Source organism: Pelodiscus sinensis, chromosome 2 (genome assembly GCF_052426305.1).
Source record: "Pelodiscus sinensis isolate ZL-2025 chromosome 2, ASM5242630v1, whole genome shotgun sequence".
In the NCBI taxonomy this organism is placed as follows: domain Eukaryota; kingdom Metazoa; phylum Chordata; order Testudines; family Trionychidae; genus Pelodiscus; species Pelodiscus sinensis.
Genome location: NC_143053.1, coordinates 94,021,046 through 94,047,752, shown reverse-complemented (window position 1 = coordinate 94,047,752; position 26,707 = coordinate 94,021,046). Strand labels below are relative to the sequence as shown.

Sequence of the window (26,707 nt, the reverse complement as noted above, 5' to 3'; positions counted from 1 at the left end):
AGTTACAGACAGTCCCCTAGACATTCCATGCTATCTTGCCATCCAGGCATAATGGACTTAGTGATAAATGGTAACTTACACCAAAAATCACAAGTCACCCTAAGTTACACTCAGTCCCTTATGACCAGTCGATTTGCATTGTAGATTGCATACCAAAGACAACACTGACAGCTGGTACTGCAGTAAACTAACTATAAGGAATTACGAGTACTCAGTGATTAAAGCAGGTAAAAATGTACATACAGGAAAGTTATAGTCTATAATTCCAAATGATAGCAGAGAGGAAGTAATCTGCCATTTTCTCAAAACGGCAGATTAACTCTGTCCTCTTGTATTACTATTCTGCCCTATTAAAATCCAAACAGTCCAGGATGAAGCTCTTATAACTACTTCTCACAGAAAACAAGCTACAGCCTTTACATCAGTTGTTGGATGTCTTACCTGTTTCATCATATGGGGCTGTGAAACAAGGCAGCTAAAGTGCTGTTGGCCCCCACTCCCAGAGACGATTGGCAACTTCCACACACTCCTGTCTCCTCCTCCCCCTCCCCCTCCCCCTGTCATTTTTAATGTCATTTGTCTTTGCATAATCTGCAAGTCATTTTTTTGAGGAGTAACATTAGTTCGAACCAAGGAGTTTGGTTCCAACTAACGCTTCCCGGTGCGCACTTCCTGGTTCAAATCAGCTGTTGAGTTGAGTAACGCACCAGTGAGATCATGCTAATGAAGCACAGGATATTTAAATCCCCGCTTCGTTAGCAATTTTGGTCACCTACATTTGCATTCCTAGCTTGAACTAGGGAGCAAGTGTAGACATACCCTTTGGTGGGGAAGGGAAAGGCATATTTCCACCTGTGAAACACAAGCAGATATTCAGCTCACAAGAACTGAATGCATTTCTGTTCTGTTTACAGTCACAACTAGCAATAGGCTGCATTAGCTTTGCAACTGATTACTCACTTATTGCCAGAGCAATCAACATTCCCTTGCAAAAGAACTGAGTTTGAATTGAAAGTGAAAGATTTTCAAATCCTTTGTCAATCACTTTGGCAACATAACAAGACACTAGGACTAACCTGGTTTGCACAATACTGTAACACTATACCCCACTGTTCTTTGAACATATGGAGTTATTGGGATTTTCTACTTTTGTTGCTGACACTGCAATTAAAGGCAAGACTAATCATCATGCAGCTAGAGTCTAGAATTCAAACTAATTAAAACTTTTAAAATACAACAAAGTGTGTCTTTCTTGAACTATACCTTTCTGTTAAGTAATGGGTTCAATGGAACAGAAGACAAACCTATTGTGCTGATAAAGACACTCTCCCAGCTACACTGTTGCTACTTTAATACTTTCATAGAGGTATTATTAAAAAAGAATATAATATTTTCCCTTTCCAGATACAATTTAACACCAAAGCTGTTGCATTCTTAATTAGGGTTGGTTATTTGACCAGTCCAAAAGTAATTGGCCAATTAAGGGGTCAAACATTGTCAAAAAAAAGTAAATATTGTTGTCAAATATTTTAAAGTATTAATTTATTAGAACAAAAAAAGAATAAGAGCTTAAGGTCTGCAACAGATTTAGCCTTAGGTTACGTCTAGACTGCAAGCCTCTTTCGAAAGAGGCTTTTTCGAAAGACACTTTTGAAAAAGCCTCTTTTGAAAAAGAGCGTCTAGACTACAATACGCGGATTGGAAAATCGATCCGCTTTTTCGAAAAAGGGCGATCTGACTGCTGGACGCTCTTTCGAAAGGACAAGCCACCCAGAACCGCTTTTGCCAGGGTATGGGGACAGCATTTCCTTCCGGGTGCTGCAGCCTGCCCTTTGCAGAGATGCGTGGTTAAAGGGACGCCCCTGAACACCCGTTGCTCTGCTCCTGCAGCTGCCTTTCCTGTCCCTCTAGGAGGTAAGCAAGGCATTGCAGTGCTGGTTTGGAGTGCTCAGCTTCCTGGGACACCCCAGCAGGTTTTTTGTTTGGAGGCTTTTCTGTTTTAGACCCGTTCTTTTAGCATGGAGCCAGAGCTGCCCCTGGGCAGGCGATGACCCCATGCCATCATACTGCAAGTTTTGCTGCATCTGCATGACACAGTCATGAGGCTACTTCCCCATCTGGACCCAGACCAGAGGTACGAAGGGATCGTCTGTCATGCAGCCCCACTGCCCTTGCCTCCAAACTTCTTTGTGGACAGGCATTTTTGGAGGCTTGACACCAGCTCTGACTGGTGGGACTGGCTCGTTATGGAGCTCTGGGATGACCAAGAGTTGCTACGCAACTTCCGGATGCGAAAGACCACTTTCCAGGAGCTGTGTACCTGGCTCGCCCCAGCTCTGCAACGTCAAGACACCCACCTGCGGCCCACTATCTCCCTGGAAAATAGGGTCGCTATTGCCCTCTGGAAGCTTCCACCCCCGACAGCTACCGCTCTGTGGGACACCAATTTGGAGCGGGCAGGTCTACAGTTGGATACATCCTGATGGAGGTAAGTCAACGTCTGGGGACAGTCACAGTTTGGGGTGGGAGGAAGGGAGACTGTCAGGAAGGGCAAAGTGGAGTGTGAGTGGGAGGGAGCTCCTCCACTCACCGTGAACTGCTGGGGGGGGGAGTTCTAAGGAGGGGATTCTCGGGGTATTTGAGAGGGAAGGTGGGTGGTGGGTTCTCCTCCTAAGAGATAAGGCACCCCTTCTAAAATTTTGTTGTCTGTCTCTTTCTGCAGGTGGTGACAGCCGTCAATTCTGAGCTGCTGAACAGGCTCGTTTGTCTAGCAGATCTGGACAGCGTCATGGCCGGCTTTGCTGCCCTTGGCTTCCTGAATTGTGGAGGAGCACTCGATGGGACACACATTCCAATCCGTGCACCGCCCCATCGAGCAGTGCAATTCATTAACAGAAAGGGCTACTTTTCTATGTTCCTCCAGGCCCTGGTCGACCATCGTGACCAGTTTTCTGATATTTGTGTTGGGTGGTCAGGGCGGGCACATGATGCCCGCATCTTCAGGAACTCGTACCTCTACCGGAGGCTTCAGGCAGGAACATTTTTCCCGCATCACGACTTTCCGGTTGGGGATGTGCACATGCCAGTGTGCATAGTGGCTGATGCCGCCTACCCCCTGATGCTGTGGCTGATGAAGCCCTACACCGGCCACCTGGATGCGAGCAAGGAGCAGTTTAATGCTCACCTTAACCGGGCTCGCAACCAGGTGGAATGTGTGTTCGGACTTTAAAAGGGAGATTCCGGTGCTTGCTCACACGGCTAGACATGGGGGAGAGCAACATCCCTGAGGTGGTGGCTGCGTGTTGCATTCTCCATAACCTGGTGGAGAGGAAAGGGGAGACCTTCCTACCAGGGTGGGGTACAGGTGCTAATGGTCAGGAGAGGCACTTTGCCCAGCTCCGGACAGCTGCCACCCACCAGGCTCACCAGTCTGCTGTTTGCATACGGGAGGCCCTACGGGAGCAATTCTCAATTGGAGGCCACTGACTCTACTGAGGGGCTTCTGCCTGGGGACTGGGCCCTGGCCCAATAAAAGCTTCCCTCCGCAACCCATCTCCTGACCCTGTTTGTAGAAATAATAAACACCAGGGTTTGTCTCAAAAGAATACGTTCTGTTTTATTGTTATAAATATCAGTCACTGAAAAATTGTATAACTGTTGAAAACATAAAAAAGCTTTTGTTGATTTTTGATGTAGAAAATATACTTTCATGACAAACTATGTACAATAAACATTTTCTTTAACACGATCCTTGTTATTTAACTGGGGTGATGGGGGTGCTTGAAACCTGGAAGAGGGAAGGGGACTTGAAACCTGGAGGGGGGAAGGGGCTCAAGTTGCACGGTGCTTGCCTGCTTGCAATCTCCTGCTTGGGCCTCGTGTTTGGGGTCCACCATGGCCACGGGATCGGGTGGGGCGACTGTCCCTTGGCTGGATAACAGCGGGTAGGTGCTCTTGGGACTGGGAGGCTTGGGGGAGAGGAGGGCCAGGGGGAGAGAGGGGCTGGGGGACTGGGGGAGAAGGAGGTATAAGGGGGAAAGGGATGGTGCTGTGGAAGGGTGGTTTGGTGGGGTGGGATCATGGGGTGCTGGAGGAGCAGGACCAGGCACAGGAGCAGCCAAGCCACAGACCTCCCTGACAGTGGCACACAGGGACGTGCGCTGCTGGACAAGCTCCTCCATCAGCCGATCATGCCACCGAGCCTCTGCCTCCGCCCTCTCTCGCAGGATGGTGTTGAGCTCCTGCACGGCCTCTACATGCTGCCTTCAGGATGTCCGCATACACACGCCTGTGTCTGCGGCTCCCATGTCCCCGAGATGGAGGTGGGGCTGGGGTGTGCAGGAAAAGAGGAAGACACAAGCAGTCATAAAAAACTGGACTATGTAGTACTTAAAATACTAACAAGATGGTTTATTAGGGGATGAGCTTTCGTGGGCCAGACCCACTTCCTCAGATCAGACTAACACGGTTACACTTCTATCACAATCAATCAGTCATGTGTGCAACAGCTGTCCAAAAGGGCATGCCCTCTCCTTCAGACAGGGAAATCAGACATTCTGAAGGTAACACCATGTGTGACCTGGGCATCAGCCTGAGCATAACAGGTTTCCCTTGTGCATCACCCACTGTGCACCTACCTCCTGCCACCCCCCCACCCCCATGTGTTACCCAACCTCTCTACACTCACCCGCTGCTTCATCTCCGCCATCAGATGACACCTGGGAGGCCTCTGGGGTCTGGGTGACTGGCTCCAGAGTGAGGGTCCCCGTCTCCTCACTGTCATCCTCCTCCGGCACCATGTCCCCGCCTCCAGACTTCTCTGGCTCCTGCTCTGGTGCGTCCACCACAGGGTCCCCAAAGCCTGACTGGACGAGACGCAGTGGTGTGCGTGCTTCCCCACCACCCAGGATCTGGTCCAGCTCAGAATAATAGGGGCAGGAGTGGGGGGCTGCCCCAGAATGGGAGCTCTCCTCCTGGCCTTCACATAACCTTGGCGCAGCTCCTTAACTTTGGAGCGCACCTGGTCCTGGGTGTGGGGGTAGTGTCCTCTCTGAGCCAGGGCCTCTGCCATGCGGCCAAAAATGTCCGCATTTCACCATCTGGTTTTCAGGGCTTGTAAGGCCTCCTCTTCTGCTCAGAGCTCGAGAAGGGTCTGGCCCAGACCATGCTGGTGCCCGGCATTTGGAGCCCCTGGTTGGGTCCCCACAAGGCTCTCTAGAAGGGCCAGGAGGGTCTTGGGGCTGGGACATACTGCACTTAAATAGCCGTGTGCTCTGGCTGCTTTGCTGCCACAAGTGGCTGTGAGGGTGCCTGTCCCTTTAAAAAATGGCTGCAGACAGGAACCAGAGACATGCAAGGCATGCCCCAGATTGTCCATCAGGGCTTCTTCTTGGAGGCCATTATTTTCGAAAAAAAGGCCTCCCCGAGTCCACACACACTTATTTTCGACGGATCTCCGTCGAAAAAGGCGTTTTTCCTCGTGAAATGAGGTTTGCCGCCGTCGAAAGAAAAGCCGCATTCTTTCAATTTAATTTCAAAAGAACGCGGCTGTAGTCTAGACGTAGGTGAAGTTTTTTTGAAAAAAGGCTACTTTTTTCGAAAAAACCTTTGAGTCTGGACACAGCCTCAGATATTTGTGCTTAATTACAAAAAAATACCCCCAGTTACTAAATTGGTTAATTTTATCCCAGAAAAATACATCACACTGTGAAATGAAATACTAAAACTGAAACATTTACTATTACCCCTTCTAGCATTATTATGGTAGCATTTAATTGTGACCATTCTGCAAAACTGATGAGTTACAAAAGACACAAAATTAAATTAACCAGAAATAGAACAAACACACAGCAAACAAAAAAAGGAAAAAAATCATTTTAAATGAACTTGTAATAGGTAAGCAATCGGCCAACTCTTTAAACAACTTGCTCTTTAACATCTTTCCCAGCTTCAACTGCTTCATCTGTATCTTTATCATCATAATCAAATTCACCAGTACCTCCTTTTTCTCCAATTGATGAATTCTTAGTCAGCTCTTTATCTACTATTTTCTTCTTTAATCTTGAGTGTGCTAAATAGTCACAAGTTTCTTAGCAGTGGTGATTTACTTAGTGGTGATTTACAAGTTTCTTAGCAGTAGTCTGTTTTCAAATGGACAATTCCCCAGACTAACCAGTTTCATTCCACACATGCAGTAGTGCACAGAAGTATGTATGTCTAAATAAATAAAAGTATTTCCGACACTAACTAGAAAGGAAGGAGAACAACAATGGTTTGTATCCTAATAGAGGGATTTTTCTTTGATTCAATTGCTGAATTGCACTCCAAATTGTTTTTTTTTAATTTTCAGCAGGATACTTCTTGCTTTATAATTTTCCACCTACAATAGTATTGTTCATTCCTTCATATAGCCTTTAAAACTTGCAACAGCCACTACACCTCAGGAATTAGGTCCTTCAGGAGAGCCAGTCTATAGGCAACTTATCAAGCACAGCTGGCTTGCAGTAGGCTTCCTGGTTGGCTACATCCCAATCAGTTGGAAGACCCAGCTGACTTACTCTTAAGCCTAGAAGCAGCAGCAAACGATTCAGTAGCTGCTCAAAGCATTCAGCCATGAATGTGAAAGTCTATGTGCTTACTTGCCCCAAGCCTTGTACCACTGCTGTCCCTCAGCTCTTATTTTGGCTCTGGCTTCTAACTCCAGCTCTGTTACTGAGCTCCAATTTCTGACTGCCTCCCACTCTAGCTACTAGGACAACTGGCTGCTTTCCAATCATTAACACTATGAAATCACAAGTTTCATTCAAATGCATCATTAGAATAGTCTTGCCTCTGGAAAGATGGATCAAAATTGTGGGCAAACATTATGTGCAGAATTCATTTTACCTAATACTTTCACTGAAATCTTTCTTTGGCTAGTGCTATTTTGGGATAACGGAGGTATCCAGAAATAGATATCCTGCATCTTAACAGCAAACCCGTTATTCTGAAATATAACAGACTTGCTATTCCGACGTCACTGTAAACCTCATTCCACAAGGAGTAAGGTACATTTCAAAATAGTGGGTTATTTCAAAATTTGGCAATGTGTACACAGCACCAAATTACTAAATAAGCTATTTTGAAATTGACTCGAAATAAGCTTACACAATTTACAGTGTAGACACACCCTTTCTCTTCAATTTTTATACATGGAATGGGTTTGGTAGTCTCACAAGGATGATCTTAAAGTACAAGAACTTGTTCCTAGCATCATAAAAATGTTTAACTATCTATGAATTAGATCAATTAAATGAATTTTGAGTTTCAATCCAAAAGATGTCATCTTTTGGTGTTGATAGGGGGGTAACTTATAAACTTCAATTACCCACCCAGAGAAATAAAAAAACAAATTGAAAGAGCCAGATGAATACCCAGAAACCATCTACTTCAAGACAGACCCAAGAAAACCAACAATAGAACACAATTTGTCATCACCTATAGACCCCAACTTAAACCTGTACAACGCATTATCAATAAACTACAACCTATACTGGAACAGGATATTGCCCTCCGAGAGGCTCTGGGAGACAGACCCATAGTCTCCTAGGGTATGTCTACACTACCCTCCTAGTTCGAACTAGGAGGGTAATGTAGGCATACTGCACTTGCAAATGAAGCCCGGGATTTGAATTTCCCGGGCTTCATTTGCATAAGCGGGGAGCCGCCATTTTTAAAACCTCACTTGTTCGAACCCCGTGCAGCGCGGCTACACGGGGCACGAACTAGGTAGTTCGAACTAGGCTTCCTAGTTCGAACTACCATTACTCCTCGTGAAATGAGGAGTAACGGTAGTTTGAACTAGGAAGCCTAGTTCGAACTACCTAGTTCGTGCCCCGTGTAGCCGCGCTGCATGGGGTTCGAACCAGTGGGGTTTTAAAAATGGCGGCTCCCCGCTTATGCAAATGAAGCCCGGGAAATTCAAATCCCGGGCTTCATTTGCAAGTGCGGTATGCCTACATTACCCTCCTAGTTCGAACTAGCGGGGTAGTATAGACATACCCCTATAGACAACCACCTAACCTCATGATGATTCTTACCTACAACTACAGGACATACCACACTAATAACAACCCTGGAACTTTCCCTTGCAACAAACCCTGATGCCACCATTATTGGACCTAACCATGCCTATTACAGGATCAAGAACACATATTCCTGTTCATCCAGAAATATAATTTATGCCATCATGTGCCTAAAGTGTCCATCTGCTATGTACATTGGACAAACTTCTCAGACAGTTCGCCAAAGAATCAATGCACACAAAACAGACATCAGACTCTCTCAGAGTATGTCTACACTAGCCCCCTAGTTCGAACTAGGGTGGCTAATGTAGGCATTTGAACTTGCAAATGAAGCCCGGGATTTAAATATCCCAGGCTTCATTTGCATGTTCCCGGGCGGGTGCCATTTTTAAATCCCTTTAATTGGAACTGACTGCCCGCAGCTACACATGGCAGTCAAAAGTTAATCCGAACTAAGTCCGTAGTCCGGATTAACTGTTACACTTCATTGCAGGAGGAATAACAGGTAGTTCAAACTAGGGAACCCTTGAGGATGGTCTGCGGAATCCCAGGGTTCCACGGAACCCTGGTTGGGAAACACTGACTTATGTCAAAGATTACTCAGTTCTATTCTAATTGCCAGTAGCCATTCTTAAACTTCAGCCAATCATAGCTAAGTTGTTCACAGCTGTTCCACATGTGATGTTTCTTATCATTGACAGAAACTCACATTGCCATCTCACCACCACTTTATAAAAAGCAGTGTCAGATATGTTTTCAGGTAATAAAAATCCCTTCAGCCAGCCACCAACAGGGAACAAATATGTGTGGGAAGCATTAACCTAGGCACCATGCTTCCTAAAGGCATTGAATAGGAAGCCTCTTTCGTACAGGGTCTTTATTCCTATGTAGAAGAAGAAACTGGAGAGGAGATACAGACGTGGCTGGGCTTGGCTACCTGAGATGTTTAAAGTCATATCATTTATTTGCTTCCCCCCTGCCTCATTTTCCCTGGTTGTTATTCTGTTCTGGCTGTGAGAGCTAAGTGAGCATGGCAGAAGATCTCAGGGTCTGAAAGGACCAATGGCAGGGCAACTGTTGCTGTTTGCCTGTGAAATTCCAGCAGTGCTGCTGTCACATTAGGCATGACAATGGTCTATAGGCATAAGCGTAACTCAGCATGAATGATAGTTGGCAGTTCTGTGCAATGATTAGCACTGTATTGATAGACATCTCTTGATTACTTCTTTCTAAGATAAAAATTACAAAAAGAGTTCCAGAATCCATGACACCTTCTGTGTGCAGGAGACAGATTTTTGCCACATTTTTATTTGACAAGGATCTCACACATCCATTCAATAAAAGAAATAAAAGTAAATTTATTCTGTTTTTTTACTGTGAGAGTGTCTTCCAAGAACATCATCAAGTCCATGTAATGCTATACTTAATGCATGATATATGTCAGTAGATTTGACAATATCTTGAGACACCAAACCCAGGCACAAATTGAACTTCCTAATGAGTTTTTACTCACGAGGCAAACATTTGAACTCAGGCATCTCTGAAAATGAAATATTTCTTCTTTTCTGCACCATTCAAATGTTTCTTAGTCTGCTGCAGGCTGATATCATTGCACAATGTTAAATGCCAACAAATCAGTAAATTTTCTCTTCCTATATTTTTCCTTGCCTGTCTGCTATTAAAGATTTATTTTTTGTGTTTGTGTGTGTGTGTAGGATAGATTGACAACAACAGGAGTTTGTACACATCATTAAATTTTCCAAATATATATAGAGTTACAAACTAAAACTTCATAAAACATACTATTTTTATATATACACATACAGAGACAGAGAGACAGAGACAGAGAGGGAGATACTGTATACGAGAGGAAAACATTACCGCTGCTCTTAATTCATGTATTTTTCTGTCCATATTAGTTTGGGCACCAGTTTCATCCTCTATATTTTCAAAATTCCTTTCCACTTCATTTTGATGTAGGTCATGTAGTATGTTTAACTAAAAGGAAGGAGTTTAGCATCATCAGTAAAGAGCAAGGAAATTTCCTTTATTCCCATTAAACAGTTCTGAACAAAATCCCAACAGCCAAAATTAAACACAAACAATTATAAAATGCCTTCATAGTACCAATGATAGCTCACATGATATTTATAGCCCTGGTCCTACAGAACCCCCATGTGCATTCAGTGGGCAATCCTTTTGTAAATCCGTGTATATGAGGATTTCCTTCAAATGCCTATCCATACTCAGATTCCTACTTATGCCTATTATTTGAAAAAAAAAAAAATTAAAGGATCACTAGTAACTTGGTTTTTTTTTTAAATTTACTTTTTGAAACCATACTTTTTAGAAGAGTACCCTTCAAGCTGTGTGGGTTTATTTATTTTAAAGCATTTTTTTCCGCTCCCTACAATGAGCATAAATAGGGATTCATTATCAGTCCTATGTGTAGTGAGTTATTGGTACCACACTCTAAATCCTACTTTTTTTCTTTTCCTTTTACTTCTTCAGCTGTGTGTTCGGTTTATCTCCATCTGTATTGGATGTCATAAAATAGAGTTACAATAGCAATCAAAGAGGGATGCTTGCCATCCCGGACTTCTGAAATGAGAGGTAACTTCTTTCTGAAAGTACATTGAGTGATTGTGATCATTCTCATAAAGATTATTATTAAGTATGGTCAGAAAAGCTTCAAATGGAACTATTTTCCATGGGAAATACAATTTTGGGAAAGCCAGAACACTTCACAAAATCATATTGATTTTGCTAAAACTTCATTTTTGAAGAGGGAAAAGAGGAAAAGGCTTTGACAACACTGAAATTGTGCTGGCTTGACATTTGCAGATGGAATGCTTCAAATTTTCATTCTAAAACGGCTTGTTTAAAGTTTTCTTTACATTATATAACAAGAAATACAATTAAAAAGCAAAATTAATATGAAAAGTTTCTACTGACTACAAATGATTTTGTTTTCAAAATTCTTTCCAAGAGCATTTCAAAACTTTTTTGGCTTAACTCCTAATTGGAATAAAGACAAACATGAAAGTCTTGAAATCCTCTAAAAAGGCAAATTTCCATATGCTGCAATAGGGTGAGCAAAGGGATAGGAGTAGGAGAAAGGCCAGGTACTGAAACTCAGTGATTTGGGGTGGGACAGCCAGCTGTAGGCTACAAAGATTAGCCTGTTCTTAGATTTTGTTCATCCCCTAAAGTTCTGACTTTCACCTCAACCACATACACTCTCCACTGTACTGCAGAAGTTTACACATGGGCAGAGCTGCTACAATATTTCCACTGTCAAAGCTTTTGTTTCCCTTGCCTCCCCCCCGCCCCCCCCCCAGCCCTCCATCCAGTACATCTGATCCTGGTCTATTCAGCTCTATTAGTACAGAGTGTGTGTGTTCAACTCACTCTTGATCTGCTCATTGTTACATATTTTATTGAGCCATTAGAATCCTACAGGCAAAATTACCACCGGTAATCAGTGGATTCAATGGTGTGAATTTACACCTGGATGTTAAGATGTTAGTGATGGAGGTGGGGGGAAGACGGGAACTGTCACTACAAATCCTATACAAATTTCTTCAAAACGGTATTGCTACCAAAATATATCAAATTATTCTTCACAATATTGTTGACACTCATGCAAAACAGACTATCTGAAGAATGGACGGAAAGAAAAAACAGAGTTCCTATCTAAATAAAGCTCTCAATGACAGGTTATTGCAGCAGACATTTAGGAAGCCAATTAAAGTGAAACAGGCTACAGCTGGCATATATTTTTATTGTGTGTATACATATTCTATGATCATACAATGAAAGGGCAACTCAGAGACAATAGTGCTTGACTATTTGCCAGAAAAATAAGAATGTTTCTTTATGACTTCCTCTCCAGACTCTACTAGAATGTTTTGTGTTATCAGTCTGCCTTTGCTCAGCTGGAATTTACATTTTTTTATTTATACAATGAGGTATACAGTCCATTTGGGACTGTAATGGGCCATCTTGATGTACATAGAAACCTAGTGCACACTAGAAGGACACCCCTTCTGCCTTAGAGCAGTCCAAGAAACAAATTTGGGCCACAAAGCAGTGTACTGAGGATCACACAATTACCGTAAATTAGCACATATAACCTGCACACAAGTATTACCCACACCAGTGTATAACCCGCGGTTTTCCCTGATTGAGTAAAAAAAAGTCTTGTATACCCTAGGCCCATGTATAGACCGCGGGAGATGAACCGCGGATAATGTAAATGCAAAGCACCTGTAATCAAGTGTTAATGAGCTGCAGTTGATGACACAGCACTAAGTAGGCTACAACCCTTATCGTTGATATATAACCCCTTTGAACCACACTGCTTTTCCATTCATTTATTCCTTTAATGGTTTTAGCTTGTGTTTTAAACTTTTTAAACATGACTAAGTGCAAATCCTACACAGCCGATTTTCAATTGTGTGTAGTGGCATTTGCAAAGGACAATGGAAACAGAGCTACTGTTCGTAACGGGTTCCATAAATGTGAAATTCTTCCTGACATTGACTCTTCAAGCTCTGATTCAGAGTATGACAGCGATTCTGATTCTGCACCACAGACCTCGACTGTCACTGAAGCTGACCTAGCCTTGGCTATGGATTTTATGGATTTTTTAAAGACAATGACTATGACAAGAGTTTTGATAGTTTTGAGAACTTAGACACTGAGGAGGATGCTGCTGGCACTGATCCTAGATATCAGAGTGAATGAGAATGCGAAGACTGTTTTTTTAAAATTGTTTTTATTCTTTTACTAGTTGTACAGTCAACTAATGAATTTTAATATAACTGCCTCTATTATTAAATTAAAATATGCTGCTTTTCTCAAGTAAGAGTCAGTTTTGTCTTCCTGTCCATAAAAAAACCTGTATTACAGGTGGACGAGTATAGCCCATGGCGGAGGAGGGGGTTATGTAAAACTTTGCATAACCCACGGGTATGGTGCAAGCAGCAGATCAGCTGCCCCACACGCCACTGCCATGCTTCGCTTGCTCTCTACCTTGAATCTGTTCCCAGAATCCCCCTGCTTGCTATGTGGGGGCAGGCAAGGGGAAAGGGATGCTGATGTCAGAATGTCCTCTCCAATTTAGCCCCTCCACTCCGGCATCATTGCCATAAGGCAGGATACAAACAGCTACAGATTGTTGAGTGTGAACTTCCTGATCTATAGTACAGTACTTAAAAGGTCAGTGTAATCAAAATGGGGTCGGCATACTTAAGAGCTCAGTGCACATCTCTGCTTCTCTCTCTCTCTCTCTCTCTCTCTCAAATGCGCGCGCGCGCACACACACACACACACACACAGTATGCACATCTGTCTCTCACATACACGTGGGATTCAAGTATTAACTGGAAACAAGGACCATTTTCCAGCAACCTTTTTAACTGCCATGTCCCATATGAAATCATCAGAGAAGTAATGGTGTGCCGAGGTGACTATATATCAGCATGACCAGTGTTAGCTCACTGTTTCTTTGTGTTCTATTAGCTGTCTTGTGCTATATCCACCATTTGGCTTGTCCTATGTTTAGATTATAAGCTGTATCGAACAAGGGATTTCCTCTTTTGGTTTGGTTTTGTATAACACCTACTATAATGACTTCCTAGTCCCTGACTAGAATTGCTAGGTGCTACTGCAATACAAATAATAAATAAAATACAGTATCGACTCACATTGTAGTAACATTTTTCAGGAACATAACTTTACGTGAACGCATGTTAAATAATTCCAATTATTCCAATTTCCAATAAGAATTAATGTAAAGTAGTAAGGGGTTATTAGGTTCAGGGAAAATTCTTTCAGCAGACAGTATGTACATATCCTGTACACATTTAAAACAATTTTAAACAAATAATTTAATACTATACATAGCAATTATGATTGTGAACATTGGTTGGGGTGGTGGAGTCAGAGGGTATACTATTTCCCAGAGAATTGCTAAGAAAATGTGTCCAAAATGAACCTTCTGTGGCCTGGCTTTGGAGTTGTAATTACTTTATAGTTCCAAAGTGGACATGTTTGTTTCGTCTTTCTACCATCTAGAAGAATTTTTAAGCAATTTTAAATAGCGAAGTGTTTCTTTAAATCATCTTTCATTTTTATAGCACACAATATTACAGAATCCTAAATGGGAAACACAAAAATTAATCCCTATAGGACTTCTCAGTTCTATTACTTACCAGTTTTGACAAACTTGCCTTAAAATGCCCATTTTACTTTTCAAACTGTTGTAACATTCCTAGCTTTGTGATACAAACTTCACAGTGATGAAGCCACTGGGAAAAGTTCTCCGAATTATTTCTCAAAAGGATGCTAGTAAAAGAATCCTTAGGCAGACAGCATGGGATTTTACTTTGACTGATGAATTTTATTTTCTTCAAAAAACATTTTGAGAACAGCAGATTTGGTAAGTTTAGTTTATATTGTTCTGACTTTGGCTGCTTACACACGCATTTTATGTTAACAGTTGAATACACCTTTTATAAAAGATCAGGTTTGTACCCCAATAATCTGATTCTAAATGTTTTTATAACCTGGATCTTGGGTTTTCAATTGTAGTGTCATTTTAAAATTAATCCTCCACCTCCCCCCACAGTAACTAAATCTTGTTGTTTCTTCCACTGCTGAGGATTAAATGCACAACCCTTTCTTTTATCCCTGATTGCTAAAACACTTGCCTATGCTGTCATCATTAGTCTGAGTCATAATTCCTTCCTTAGATTGTACACCCACATCACTCCTCAATCAGGTCTGTGCTACAATCTCTCTTGTCTAACACAAAGTGTGGATACATAGAGCTCTGCAAATCTGCAGATAGCCGCTTCATATCAGTATTATCCATAATCATATCCCTTCTTGTGCAGAGTCAATCAGAGGTAGATATAATCATACAGGGATCAGCTCACCAGTGGTACCTGGCCTGGGGCCTCTGGCTTGGGCAACCCAGGGAGTACAGTGTCCTCAGCACCACCAGCTAGTGGTAGGGCGACAGGCCAGAGTCAGGGCTATCCAGCAACTGCTCACCATGCTGCTTCCTGTCCAGAGGCTTGGGCCCCTTGGGCAGCATCCCCACCATGACCCAGCCTGGCCCAGCAGCACTGGCTGTACTCTAGCCTATGGCTCCTGGGCAGCAGGGCCTGCCCTTTGCCATGGGGAATGGTGTGGGCAGGGCTGTGACCGCTCTTCCCTGCCGTGATGTAACATGCACTACTGCAGCCATTGCTCATGTGCCCCTGAGAACAGCATTCAATGTAATGCCCTCCCCACACCCTTCTCCTTGAGACCCTACCTTGGCACACTCCCATTGCCTCTTCCCTGCAAGACCCACTGTACAGTTCATTCATTTCTTCTTTTCCCTCTTCCCCCCATTAGCTCTTGGGGCATGGACGAACATACACATAATAGACAGCTAGTGGATCACAGATTGATTCTGGCAGATGCAGATGAGATGTGGATCCACACTTTTGTATTTGTGCAGGGCTCTAGGAATACCACAAATCACTCTTAATGCATATCTTATAGGTTTCAATCAGATTCTTCACTTAAACACAGGAAGACACCAAACCACAGAGGACTACAATGTCAAGGTAAAGAGGCAAAAATGTAGCAGATGCCACAAAATGGAATTTTGCAATAGTTTGCATATATTGCAATACAGAGAATGAAGGTTATATGCTTTTCTGGAATTAAAAGGTAAAGGCTTGAAGTAGCATTGTATATTAGTGACAAGTTAAACTGTAAATAAATGAGAAATGATGGAATAGATAAAACAGAATCTGTTTGCATCAAAATCACTTTGGCAGAGAAAGGTAACACTGGTATCTGCTATACACCTCCAAGGTCTAATTTGAATGTAGTTGGAGACATCTTTAATATTTTCAATGTAATAAACATTACAGGGGTTTGAGAGACTAATTTTCCAGATATAGATAGGAGGACAAGTGTTATTAATAATGGTAGGGCCCAGATATTTCTGGATGTGGTAGGCAACAGATTTTGTTATTAAATAGTCAACGAATCAAGAAAAGATTTTGCCATTATAGCTTTAATTAGAAAGTAGTGAGGTCCTGGTAGTAGGAGACAAGCTTGATTTGAGTGATTATGAGTTAAAGTAAATGGAAGGACAAACAAAAAAAGGTCCCCAATTAAGATACTTAATTTCAACAGGGTAAACTTAATGTGTAGGAGGTTAGACTACTAGATGATCGTGATGGTCCACTGAGGCCTAAAGGAAAAAAAAATCAGAATCTTTGGGGTGATCAAAAGTTGTGGAAACAATCAAATAAGTAGTGTTATCAAATAATTGAGTCCATACTTTTAGGGACTATATATTCAACAGAACATAGAGAAGCTATTCAAGAAGGGTTCTACGCAGTGAAAACCTTGAATTTTAAGTTGATTTTGAGACAACCTCGAGTCACCGCAATTCCCAAAATGATTATAATTGATCCCAGAATGAAGATCCAGGAAGACCTCAAGATTCTACCAGTAACACCACACTGGGAAAAACAGAGAAGAGACAGAAAGGTTGCTCTCAATAAAAAGACTATCCATAGTAAAGATATTAAGGATTAATTGCTTAAACAAAAGTCATCAGGGAGATGTATTGATGTCTTCATGAGGTTAGGAAAGCATTCAGGGAGAATAAAATAAAACTGATGCCATCAGTAATTCCCTTTTGCTCCCACTGCCCCACAGCACATGTGCGTGCTTTAGATAGGGTATGTCAAAGATAAATTAAAGAGATAGTAAGTTAACTAGGTTATTTTCCAGAGAGAAGACTTGTGGGGAGGATGGGGGAGAAGATTGCACACTGTGCTCAGTGCCAAAAAACAGCATTTTTGTGGCTCTTATACAACGTAGTAAAAGCACATATAGATAACATGATTTTTTTTCCATGATTGACCAGACACGATTTCAGTTACAGGAGGACAAATGTAAGTGGATCGGATAATAAGTGGTCAGATTCCAAATACACGACCCAAGGGTTTGATCAGAGTCAGGAGTTAAACCCAAGGGTTGGAACCACATTACCAGAGTCAGGGAAATGCTGGTTTTGAGGCAGAAACAAGGCTGGAACAAAATGCAAACAAGTCTGAATGCAAGGTGGGGTCTGAGATGTGGTTGTGGCAGAACAAAGCAGGAGCAGGGCATGGAGAGATGAGCACAGGGATGCACAGTCATGGGTACATGTGTTGAGCGGTCAGTGATTTCCTGGTGCTATGTTTAAGAATTGGTCTATTCTCTTCCTAAGTCACACAGGCAGGGTGGTCCATTGGGCAAACTTGCTGGCATGTTAGGGCATCAGAAGTACTGAGCAAGCACAACTGATGATCTTACTCCAGACACCAAAGTATTCTCAACATTAGATGCTATAGCAAGTTCCTGCATGATATCTACTTGCTAAAGAATGTGTATCATTAATTACATCCATCACCTTGCCGGCCATCTTCCATTTGCAGATCTGTAGCACAGGAACATTTCCAGAAAAATTTCTCTTAGATTGTGTCTGGTTTGCCTAGCATCCTTTGCCATACAGATGACTTATTGGTTTATAAGAGAGATAAAAATGAATGTGACAAACAACTACAGTACCTGAAATTTCAAGATGCTTCTAAAAAGCTGGCCTCACTGAATTAGAAAATGTGAATTTGGAAAGGAGCAAATTAAATTATAAGGCACATAATTAGCAGTGAATTCAGCTGCATTTAGACAAACTGAAGGCCTTATTTGCCTTACCAGAACACAGAGATATCTCTGCAGTGAAAAGTTCCCTCATTTGGGGAATTCCTGATCAAATTTAACAAGGAGCCTGGTGGCACATTAAAACTAGTGCATAAGCTTTTGTGAACGACAACTCACTTCCTCAGATGTTGAAAAGAAAAAGAGAGACAGAAAGAAAAAAAGAGGATATAAAAATAGGACTGTGACATTCTGATTTAATTAGCACTGATATCACAGTCCCATCTGTATATCCTTTTTTCCTCTGTTCTTTCTTTTTCTCTTCAGTATCTGAGGAAGTAGTTGTAGGCTGAAAGTTTATGCACTAATACCCTAATAAATTTGTTATCTTTAAAATGCCACCGGACTCCTTGTTGTTTTTGCTGAAACTAACATAACTACCCTTCTGAAACTTGCTATCAAATTTACCTCATCTAACAAAACCTTTAATAGATCTCAATCATCATAATAGATGGTTCTGGAAGAGCACACATCAAAACCACAGTTGTCAAAATAAATAAAGTACTAATACTTCCACCTGTTTTGGCATAATATTTTGTAAACTATCCAACAGTAGTAGCAGTGGATGTATGTTCATATTAGTCAAGAGCAACGATCACCAAAAGGCAACAAGAAGCATACCAGAGACCTATTGCAATAATATGAAGACGACTTTCAGAAACCAAGAAGCAGTATGCCCAAATGAGAACGGAAGCTCCAGCACTCACTTCAGCCAGTGCATGTCTGTGTCTGCCTTGAATTGTAACATAGAAACAGACCATAAACCTTTGTTGACATTATTGATTCAAAAGCACTGGCTGACCTTTCATCTAAGATTCTGATTATGGCTGATGCAATTTTCTTTTCACATTGAACACATAGCAGGGAAAGCATTCATAGCAGCAGACTCTCTACCTACAGTCCCAATAAAGTAGCTCTCAATGGAAGCAGAACAGGCCTTAGAGAAAGACACCAAAATCTACATTGATCTTGTTCTAATGGAAATTCCACAATTTGCCAGGTGATTTAAGCAAATTAGACCTGAACAATGGGATTTTCTCCTTTGGAATCGTTAATGTTAGGCTGAAGGAGTCAATTTTTAACAGGTCTCTTACTATATTGACAAGCTTAGACTTTTCTTCAGATGGTTGATGTTTCTCATTCGGAAACGATGGGGCATTTTCATCCATGTGACACTAAAGAGATACTTTTTAAAATGTGTGAGGGACATCAATGTAAAGACATGTGCAAGGATTGCACACAGCAATTCCTATAATAGCCTGCTCTGAGATGGCAAATTCAGACCTTAGAAAGGGGGCTGCTGGACATATAACAAGGAGAAAACCACCGGACAATGGCAGAGAGCATCAATATGTATTTTTCTGGAAAGAACACAGATACATTATAATAATCAGTTACAGGTTGGACCTCCCTTGTCCGGCACCTTCAGGACCTGACTGGTGCTATATGAGGGAGTTTGCCATATCAGGGGAGGTCCCATGCCACCGGCCTCCTTGGATACTGCCAAGGTTCCCTGTAAACTGTACACCTGCACAGCAGCTTTCTGCGCTCTGCTCAAAAGTTCAAAGCTTCTGCGCAGGTACAGAGCACAGCTGATTGGCAGGGGGAAGAGCTCTCACTGAGCAAGCAGCTAAATGGAACTAGCTGCCAACAAACTGAGAAGCTCCCAGAGCGGGTAAAAAGGGAGATAAGGAGACAATCAATGGCTGGGGGTCTAGGGAGGCAATGAGTGAGTAAGTAGTTAATTGCCTGGTGAGTCAGAGGGGAGGGGAGTTTAGAACATCCCTCTGCAGGAGGAGAGAGTGGTGGAAACTCAGCACTCTCAACAAGCCTCCTGGGAAGGGGGAGATAAGGGGCTTGACTGCATGGAGTAGATGGGGGGAAAAGAGGGTGGGTTACCTTTTTTTATTATTATTAAATTAAAGCTCTTCAATGTATGGATTGTCTTTTATTGTGTGTCTTAATTGAAGACTAGAATCTTGTATTCATATGCCTGGAAGGTACCTGAAGAGGTCATCCAGTTCAGTCCCTTGCACTCATAGCATGACTTTTTTTTTTTATCTAGACCATCCCTGACAGGAGTTTTTCTAACCTATTTTTAATAATCTCCCGTTATGGATATTCCACAATCTCCCTAAGCAATTATTTTCAGTGGCTAATCACTCTGAAAGGAAGTCCAACATAAACCTTCCTTGCTAAGATTTAAGCCTATTGCTCTTTGTCCAAACTTCAGAGCTTAAGAACATTTTTTCTCCCTGCTCCTTGTAACAAATATAATATTTAAGTACATATGTCCCCTTTCAGTCTTCTCTTTTCCAGACTAAACTAACTCTGTTCTTTCAATCTTTCCGCATAGGTCATGTTTCCTAGATATTTAATTGTTTTTGTTGCTTCTCTCTGGATGTTTTCCATTTTGTCCACATCTTTCCTGAAATGGGATGCCCAGAACTGGACACAATGCTGCAGCTGAAGACTAAATCAGCATTGATTAGATTGGAAAAATTATTTGTTGAATCTTACTGATAACACTCTTGCTAATACATCCCAGAATGATGTTCACTTTTTGCAGTGTTACACTGTACACTCACATTTACTTTGTATTCCACCATGTTCTCCAGATCCCTTTCCACACTACTCCTTCCTAGTAGTCATTTCCCATTTTGAGTGTGTGCAACTTATTCTACCTTCCCAAGTGGCGTGCTTTACTATTGTTCATATTGAATATCTTCTTGTTTGCTTCAGTGCATTTCTCCAGATCATTTTGAATTATAACCCTATCATCCAAAGCACTTGCAACCCCTCTGAAAGCTTTATAAAAGTGTGCTCTCTATGCCATTATCTAAATTATTAAGATATTGAACAGAACTGGACCCAGAACTGATTCCTGCTGTGTCCCACTTGATGTGGGATGACTAAGAACCACTGACTACTACTCTCTGGCTACATCTACACTGCAGGCTTCTTGAGCAAGAACTGTTTTGTGCAAGAGTTCTTGTGCAAAAAATCTTGCGCAAGAGTGCGTCCACACTGCCATGTGCTTTTGTGCAAGAGCATCCATGGCAGTGTGGATGCTCTCTTGCGCAAGAAAGCTCTGATGGCCATTTTAGCCATGGGGGGGGGGGTTGCGCAAGAAACCCCTGTAGCCCATCCACACTGCTTTCTTGTGCAATAGGGCTTATTCCTCATGGGGACAGGAATAACTCTTGCACAAGAAGCCCTCTGTTCTGACTCTTTACTGTAAATTTACTTGCACAAGAATGCACATGCAGTGTAGACGCTCAGCACGTTTTTGTGCAAGAACATTTGTTCTTGTGCAAAAAGCCTGCAGTGTAGATGTAGCCTCCAAGAATGGTTATCCAACCAGCTATGTACTCACCTTATCTCCATCTACATTGTATTTCCTTTGTTTATGAGAAGGTCATGTAAGACAGTATTAAAAACCTTACTAAATGCAAGATACATCACATAGACTGCTTCTTTCCTATCCACAAGATTTATTACCTGATCAAAGAAAGCTATCAGGTTAGTTTGACACAATTTGTTCTTGACAAATCCATGCTGTCTGTTACTTATCGCCTCATTATTTTCTAGATGTTTTCAAATTGATTTCTCAATTATTTGCTTCATTATCTTTCTGGGTACAGAAGCTAAGCTGACTAGTTTGTATTTCCCCACGTTGTCCCTAGTTCCTTTTTTATATACAGGTTGGGCCTATTTGATTGAGCACCCTCAGGATCTGAGTGGTCCTGAACTAGGGAATTTGCTGGAGCAGGGGATGTCAGGACTAAGGCTCTCCTGGGGCTCTCCTAGCTGCAACCCCAGCCACTGTGCTACTTTCTGCTGGGATCTGCTGCTCCTGGTGGGGTTCCTCTTTGGAGCTGCCAGCCCCAGTCTGGCCAGTGGGCTCCCTGCTCCTAGCACAGGCTCCTCTCCTGGCTACTGCTCAGCTACTGCCAGCCCCACCATCAGCCTCAGCAGGGATCCATGCCCCCAGCTCACATGACTCCCAGCCCTTGGCTGCTGGCCCTGCTCCAGCCAGTCAGGCTCCGCACCCCTGGCCAGCAGGGCTCCTCTCTGTGCCAGCCTCCTTCTGGACCGTTTCTCTGGGTTGACCTCACTCTGGCTGTGGCAGGGCTCCATGCCTCTGGGTAGCAGGGCTCCCTGCCCCCAACTGCCAGCCCTGCCCACAGGCCTCTGACCCTGTGGACTGCCAGCTGTGGGCAACCTCTGCTGCTGGTGCTCTCTATGCCTGCCAAACCACAGATATTGCTGGACCAGAGAGTCTCAGACCAGGGAGGTTCAACCAGTATTGGCACTGTATTTGCCCTTTTCCAGTCAATATCTCCAGTCTTCCATGAGTTTTCAAAGATCATAGCTAATGACTCAGATAGCTCCTCAGTCATTTCCTTGAGTATTCTAGTGGTATAGACCTCTGTTTGTTATTGGCAATTAACAAACAATGATAATAAAACTTTTAATTTAATCCAACCACAACCCAATCGCCCTCCCCCAACTTTTGAAGCTCCATTATTATAGCCAATCATTTTCTCAAGTACTTTCCACTCTATTTTAAATTACTCATGCAACAAAATATCTTGTATAATATGCACAGTTTGCCATATTTCTATGTGTAAATGAGATTTACAATAGGATTATTATGATTTAATTTTATAACTGCATTTTTGCCTAAAGCTGCACATAATTATAGTCTAAATGAATGTTCTATATGGTTTTAGCAGAATTTAAAGTGTGTTCTAACCACAGTCAAGAAAAGAATGAGAATGAGCTAATCCTTTGAGAGGTCCTTTAAAAATGATAAAGGACTCAGCCAAAATCCTTAGAACCTGACAAGCTATCATTTACTTGACGAATCAGCACTTCTGTATGTATGAAACCACAGAATATTTCTCTTTGCTACTTTACACTGACAAGTGAGATTTTCATCCATTGGAACAAAAACAAATCCATGTATTAGTTTTCTCCTGATCCGGACCGTCTCTGGGGGAAGAAAAACAAACAAAACAAAAACCAAAAACTAAGACACACACCTGAATTTTTATGTTCTTCAGCTTTGGAAGGAAAAATTGGAACCAGTGATGTTCATTTCAATGGGATTTTTATAAACATTAGCATGCTTTTCTTGTAGTCGATTGGATTATGACAGAAGAACACAGCAGGGGTGGCAGCAGCAGCAAGTTACACAAACTGTGTTGAAAAACCTATGTAAATGGCAAAGATTGTTTTAGGCAAAGGGATTATAGCAATTATTTCTTCTAATTTAATTTTGAATCTCAGAGGGCAGCTGCTTTGGAGCCTTCTTAGCCAAAAGATCTGAAGCTAAGAAAGAGCTTTCATCCTTTAATTTGCCTCAGTGACATTCTAGCTTTGCAAGAATTTAAGATGCCTGTTCATTAATTCCCGCATGTGTTTTGAGGTTCAATAATAGACATTTGGTTTATATTTCAAAGGAGATCAACTTGTTTCCATAGAGAACAACTTTTTTTTTAAACGGCACTTGAAACAGTTATAAATTGTGGTTTTTACCCTTTAATTTAAGAAAAGTTGTAATGACAGAAGTGCCATATTTATAGAGAGTTTACGTGATCTGAAGGCTGGTTTGGTTTGTATTATGGTTTCTTTGGTTTTTTGGGGAAAAAACCCTCTTTACCACAATCATCTCCCTGACATATGGGTCTCTAACAGTTGTTACGGGGTTGAGACCAACTTGCACAAATCTTTCCTACTATTGAACAGCCATCATAGCTTCTTTTCCGTTCTGGGGTAATCTGCCTTCATGGCTGTTGGGGTGGATAAGGGAAGCATGGATCTTGGAGTCAGAAAAAGCACTCCCATCTGTATTACACAGCAAAACAATGTTTTCAGGAAAGAAGCATCACAGTAATTGGTTGCTTTTTAAGGAAACCTTAATTCTCCAAACCCACAACAAGAAGTTTGGACACTTGAATTTCAGTTTCTCAGTACATACATTTCACTATGGGCCACCGTGATATCCTAACTTACGCTGAACAGCACCTCATCTTCTTGCATTGCAGAACAGCCTCACCATCTTAATACTGAAGATTGTTACCATATTGGGGGCACTGACTATCTCAGACAAGAGACAACTGGTGGATATAAGCATACAGGAGCACAAGGAAACAATTAGACAACACTAATCAGCATAATAGCCAGTGGTCTCAGTAACTTCAGCTTGTCATCCATTTTTAAGAGTTGCCCATTATTTCAACAGGATGGGTTGTGAAATAAGGTGCTATTCATTTTAGCAACAGGGTGCATAGCACTGCCCTATGTTATTTAATAAGTAACAAAAACATTATTCCAATCTAGTACAAGACACTACCTACCTAAAATAATTTTGGTAATTTAGAATAGAATTACTAGAACGGTCCAGCTGAATTTATAACAGTTAGCAGCAGCAAATAAATAAGTAATGCATTGTACTCATAAAGCACTTTCCACAAAAGGCACAAAATGCTTTACAATTTATGTGCCCACCAAATAATACTATATATTGTGCTGATGCACAAGTTTGAAATTAAGCTCAGAGGGGATCCATCTCTTCCTCCAAGATCACACAAGAAGTCAATGACAGTAGGGAATAAAATCTATGTATGCACAAACCTCCATGCAATATTGCCTGACTACAATGAAAGTACATTCTGTTATTGGAGTCAGATGAGATTCTTGTGTACATAAACAGCATTCTAAGTAAATCCTCTGCATGTTTATTATTTGGCCAGCTCTGCAAAGGTCAAAGAATATTGCAGTTATGAAGGCATATATAAGAAAACTCAACAATTTATTACATTTGAGGAAATTAAAGAGATAATGGTTCTTTTGTAAAGGCCAAGTGTGAGAGTGCTTCTGGGTAGATAAAGCAGATTTAAGAACTTTAAGCAATAAACAGGATGGAACTGAGCAGAGACTTGTGATCCATGTTCTGAGGTCCTGTATATTCCTTTGTAACAGATGGCTGACATGTTGGCTCAAACTGTTTGGAGATTTAAGAGCTTTCTATTTTGATGTTAGATCCTCAAAACACCCCCTAATCACTACTCATAATCACTAGCAGCGTGAGCTAACTGAAGAGACTTATGCTACCACAAACAACGAAACAATTCTTATACTTACTTCACCCAACAACAGGGAAACTCACCAAGGATCTCCCTGCTCAAGGTACTGCATAAACGGCACCCGAAAAACAAAGGAAATATTAAAAACAAGTAGTCTCATGGCACCTTAGAGACTATATCTATCTATCTATCTATCTATCTATCTATAGCATGAGCTTTTGTGGGTAAAACCCACTTCTTCAGATTAGATGATTTTGAGTGGCTTTGCCCATGAAAGCTCAGGATACTGGAAATATATTTTTGTTAGTCTCCAAGGGTGCATCTACATTGCACCCTATCTCAAAATAAGCTATGCAATTTGAATCATGCAAATTGCATAACTTATTTCAAGTTAATTTCAAAATAGGGCACTATTCCAAAATGTCCCTTACTCCTTGTGGAACAATGTTCACAGGGATGTTGGAATAGCAGGCTCATTAGATTTTGAAATAACGGGCTTGCTCAAAAGACACAGATTAGTTATTTTGGGATATTTCTGGTATCCCAAAATAGCACTGCAGTGTAGATGTAGCCTAAGGTGCCACAGGACTCCTCATTGTTTGAAAAGTTACAGACCAGCATGGCTACCTCTCTGAGATTTTTAAACAAGGAAATATTAGTTGGATTCCGGGAGGAGGAGTCCTGACCTAAGAAGTTTTGCTAATAAGACTACTGAAAGCATGCAGCTATAAGTTTATTGTAGTTTGCTGAGTCAAAAACCAGTTGTGTTTATATATATATTTTCTTCTAACCATTTCTGATCTCTGTGCCCCATTGTGTTTACCCATGAAAAGTCTCTTTATAGTTAATATATTGGTTTTAATGTGTAAAGCAGGGTGCTTAATGTGAAGTCTTTGAGCATCTCCATTTGGGGTGGCTATTTATATGCTTATTATTTCTATTAACTTATTTATATAAACTTGTATTGACCAGGACAGGGCTGTGCATTACAATACATTCATTTCTGGGTGAAATTGTATGACTTGGGCAGCAATGGTGGGGAAAGCTGGTAAAAGCCAAGATGTGACTAACCAGCTGCAGCACACACACAGATGAAGCTGGAAATGACTTGCATGAATACATGACGGAAATAACGGTGCAGGAGGTAAGGATGTAAGCAACTAGTCAACTATCCAATAAGCATAGTTGTTAATAAAGCCTAAGTTTGCAGCATCCTCACTGATATTGGGAAGTCCCACACTTCACAGTCCTATCTATTTAAGTGGGTCTTTATGTTGAGTATGTGTAATTTGCCAAACTTAGAAATGGGTACTCTGATAGAGTCACAAAACAGATAATTCATTTGACACTATATACAGAAGAGTAAATGTAGGGTTTTTTTTAGAAAATATTTGCTTTAATTTTGAAAGAAACTTCCTTTGACTGTGTTGGCTTCTCTTTTATGCTTTCTTTTCATGACTATGTTAGTAAGTGAGTTTATGGGCAGGAATATTAACTGAAGCAGCAAAATCTTACTGAATATTTCCAAATACAATCAAGTCAAAATTTCAGTTGTAATTGTGCAATGTAATGTTAATAGTTATATGTCTCCACTCAGGGAACACAACCATGCCAGATGAGCAGTGTGTGTTTAATCAAAACAACTTGAATTTTGAATAGTTGCAACAGAAGTTTTATTAATAATCAAAATTGTATAGAAATTATTCTTCAAATAATTCAAAACTAATAGATTTTAAAATGTCATGATATATTCTTGGACAATACACAAGC

At 41.5% G+C, this 26,707-nt stretch overlaps 1 protein-coding gene across 7 annotated transcripts in view; it reads right to left on the bottom strand.

The window, feature by feature from the left end:
* CCDC102B (coiled-coil domain containing 102B) overlaps window positions 1–26,707 on the bottom strand; it is a 336,113-nt gene that overhangs the window by 244,408 nt on the left and 64,998 nt on the right. For 5 of the 7 annotated variants that reach the window (XM_089776320.1, XM_006121423.5, XM_075921037.2 and 2 more), the window contains one exon: window positions 9,945–10,061. The exons of the other annotated variants lie outside the window; for them this stretch is intronic. In XM_089776320.1, coding sequence (XP_089632446.1) covers window positions 9,945–10,061 — 117 coding nt within the window. The remainder of the gene's footprint in view (window positions 1–9,944; window positions 10,062–26,707) is intronic. 7 annotated transcript variants of the gene reach the window in all.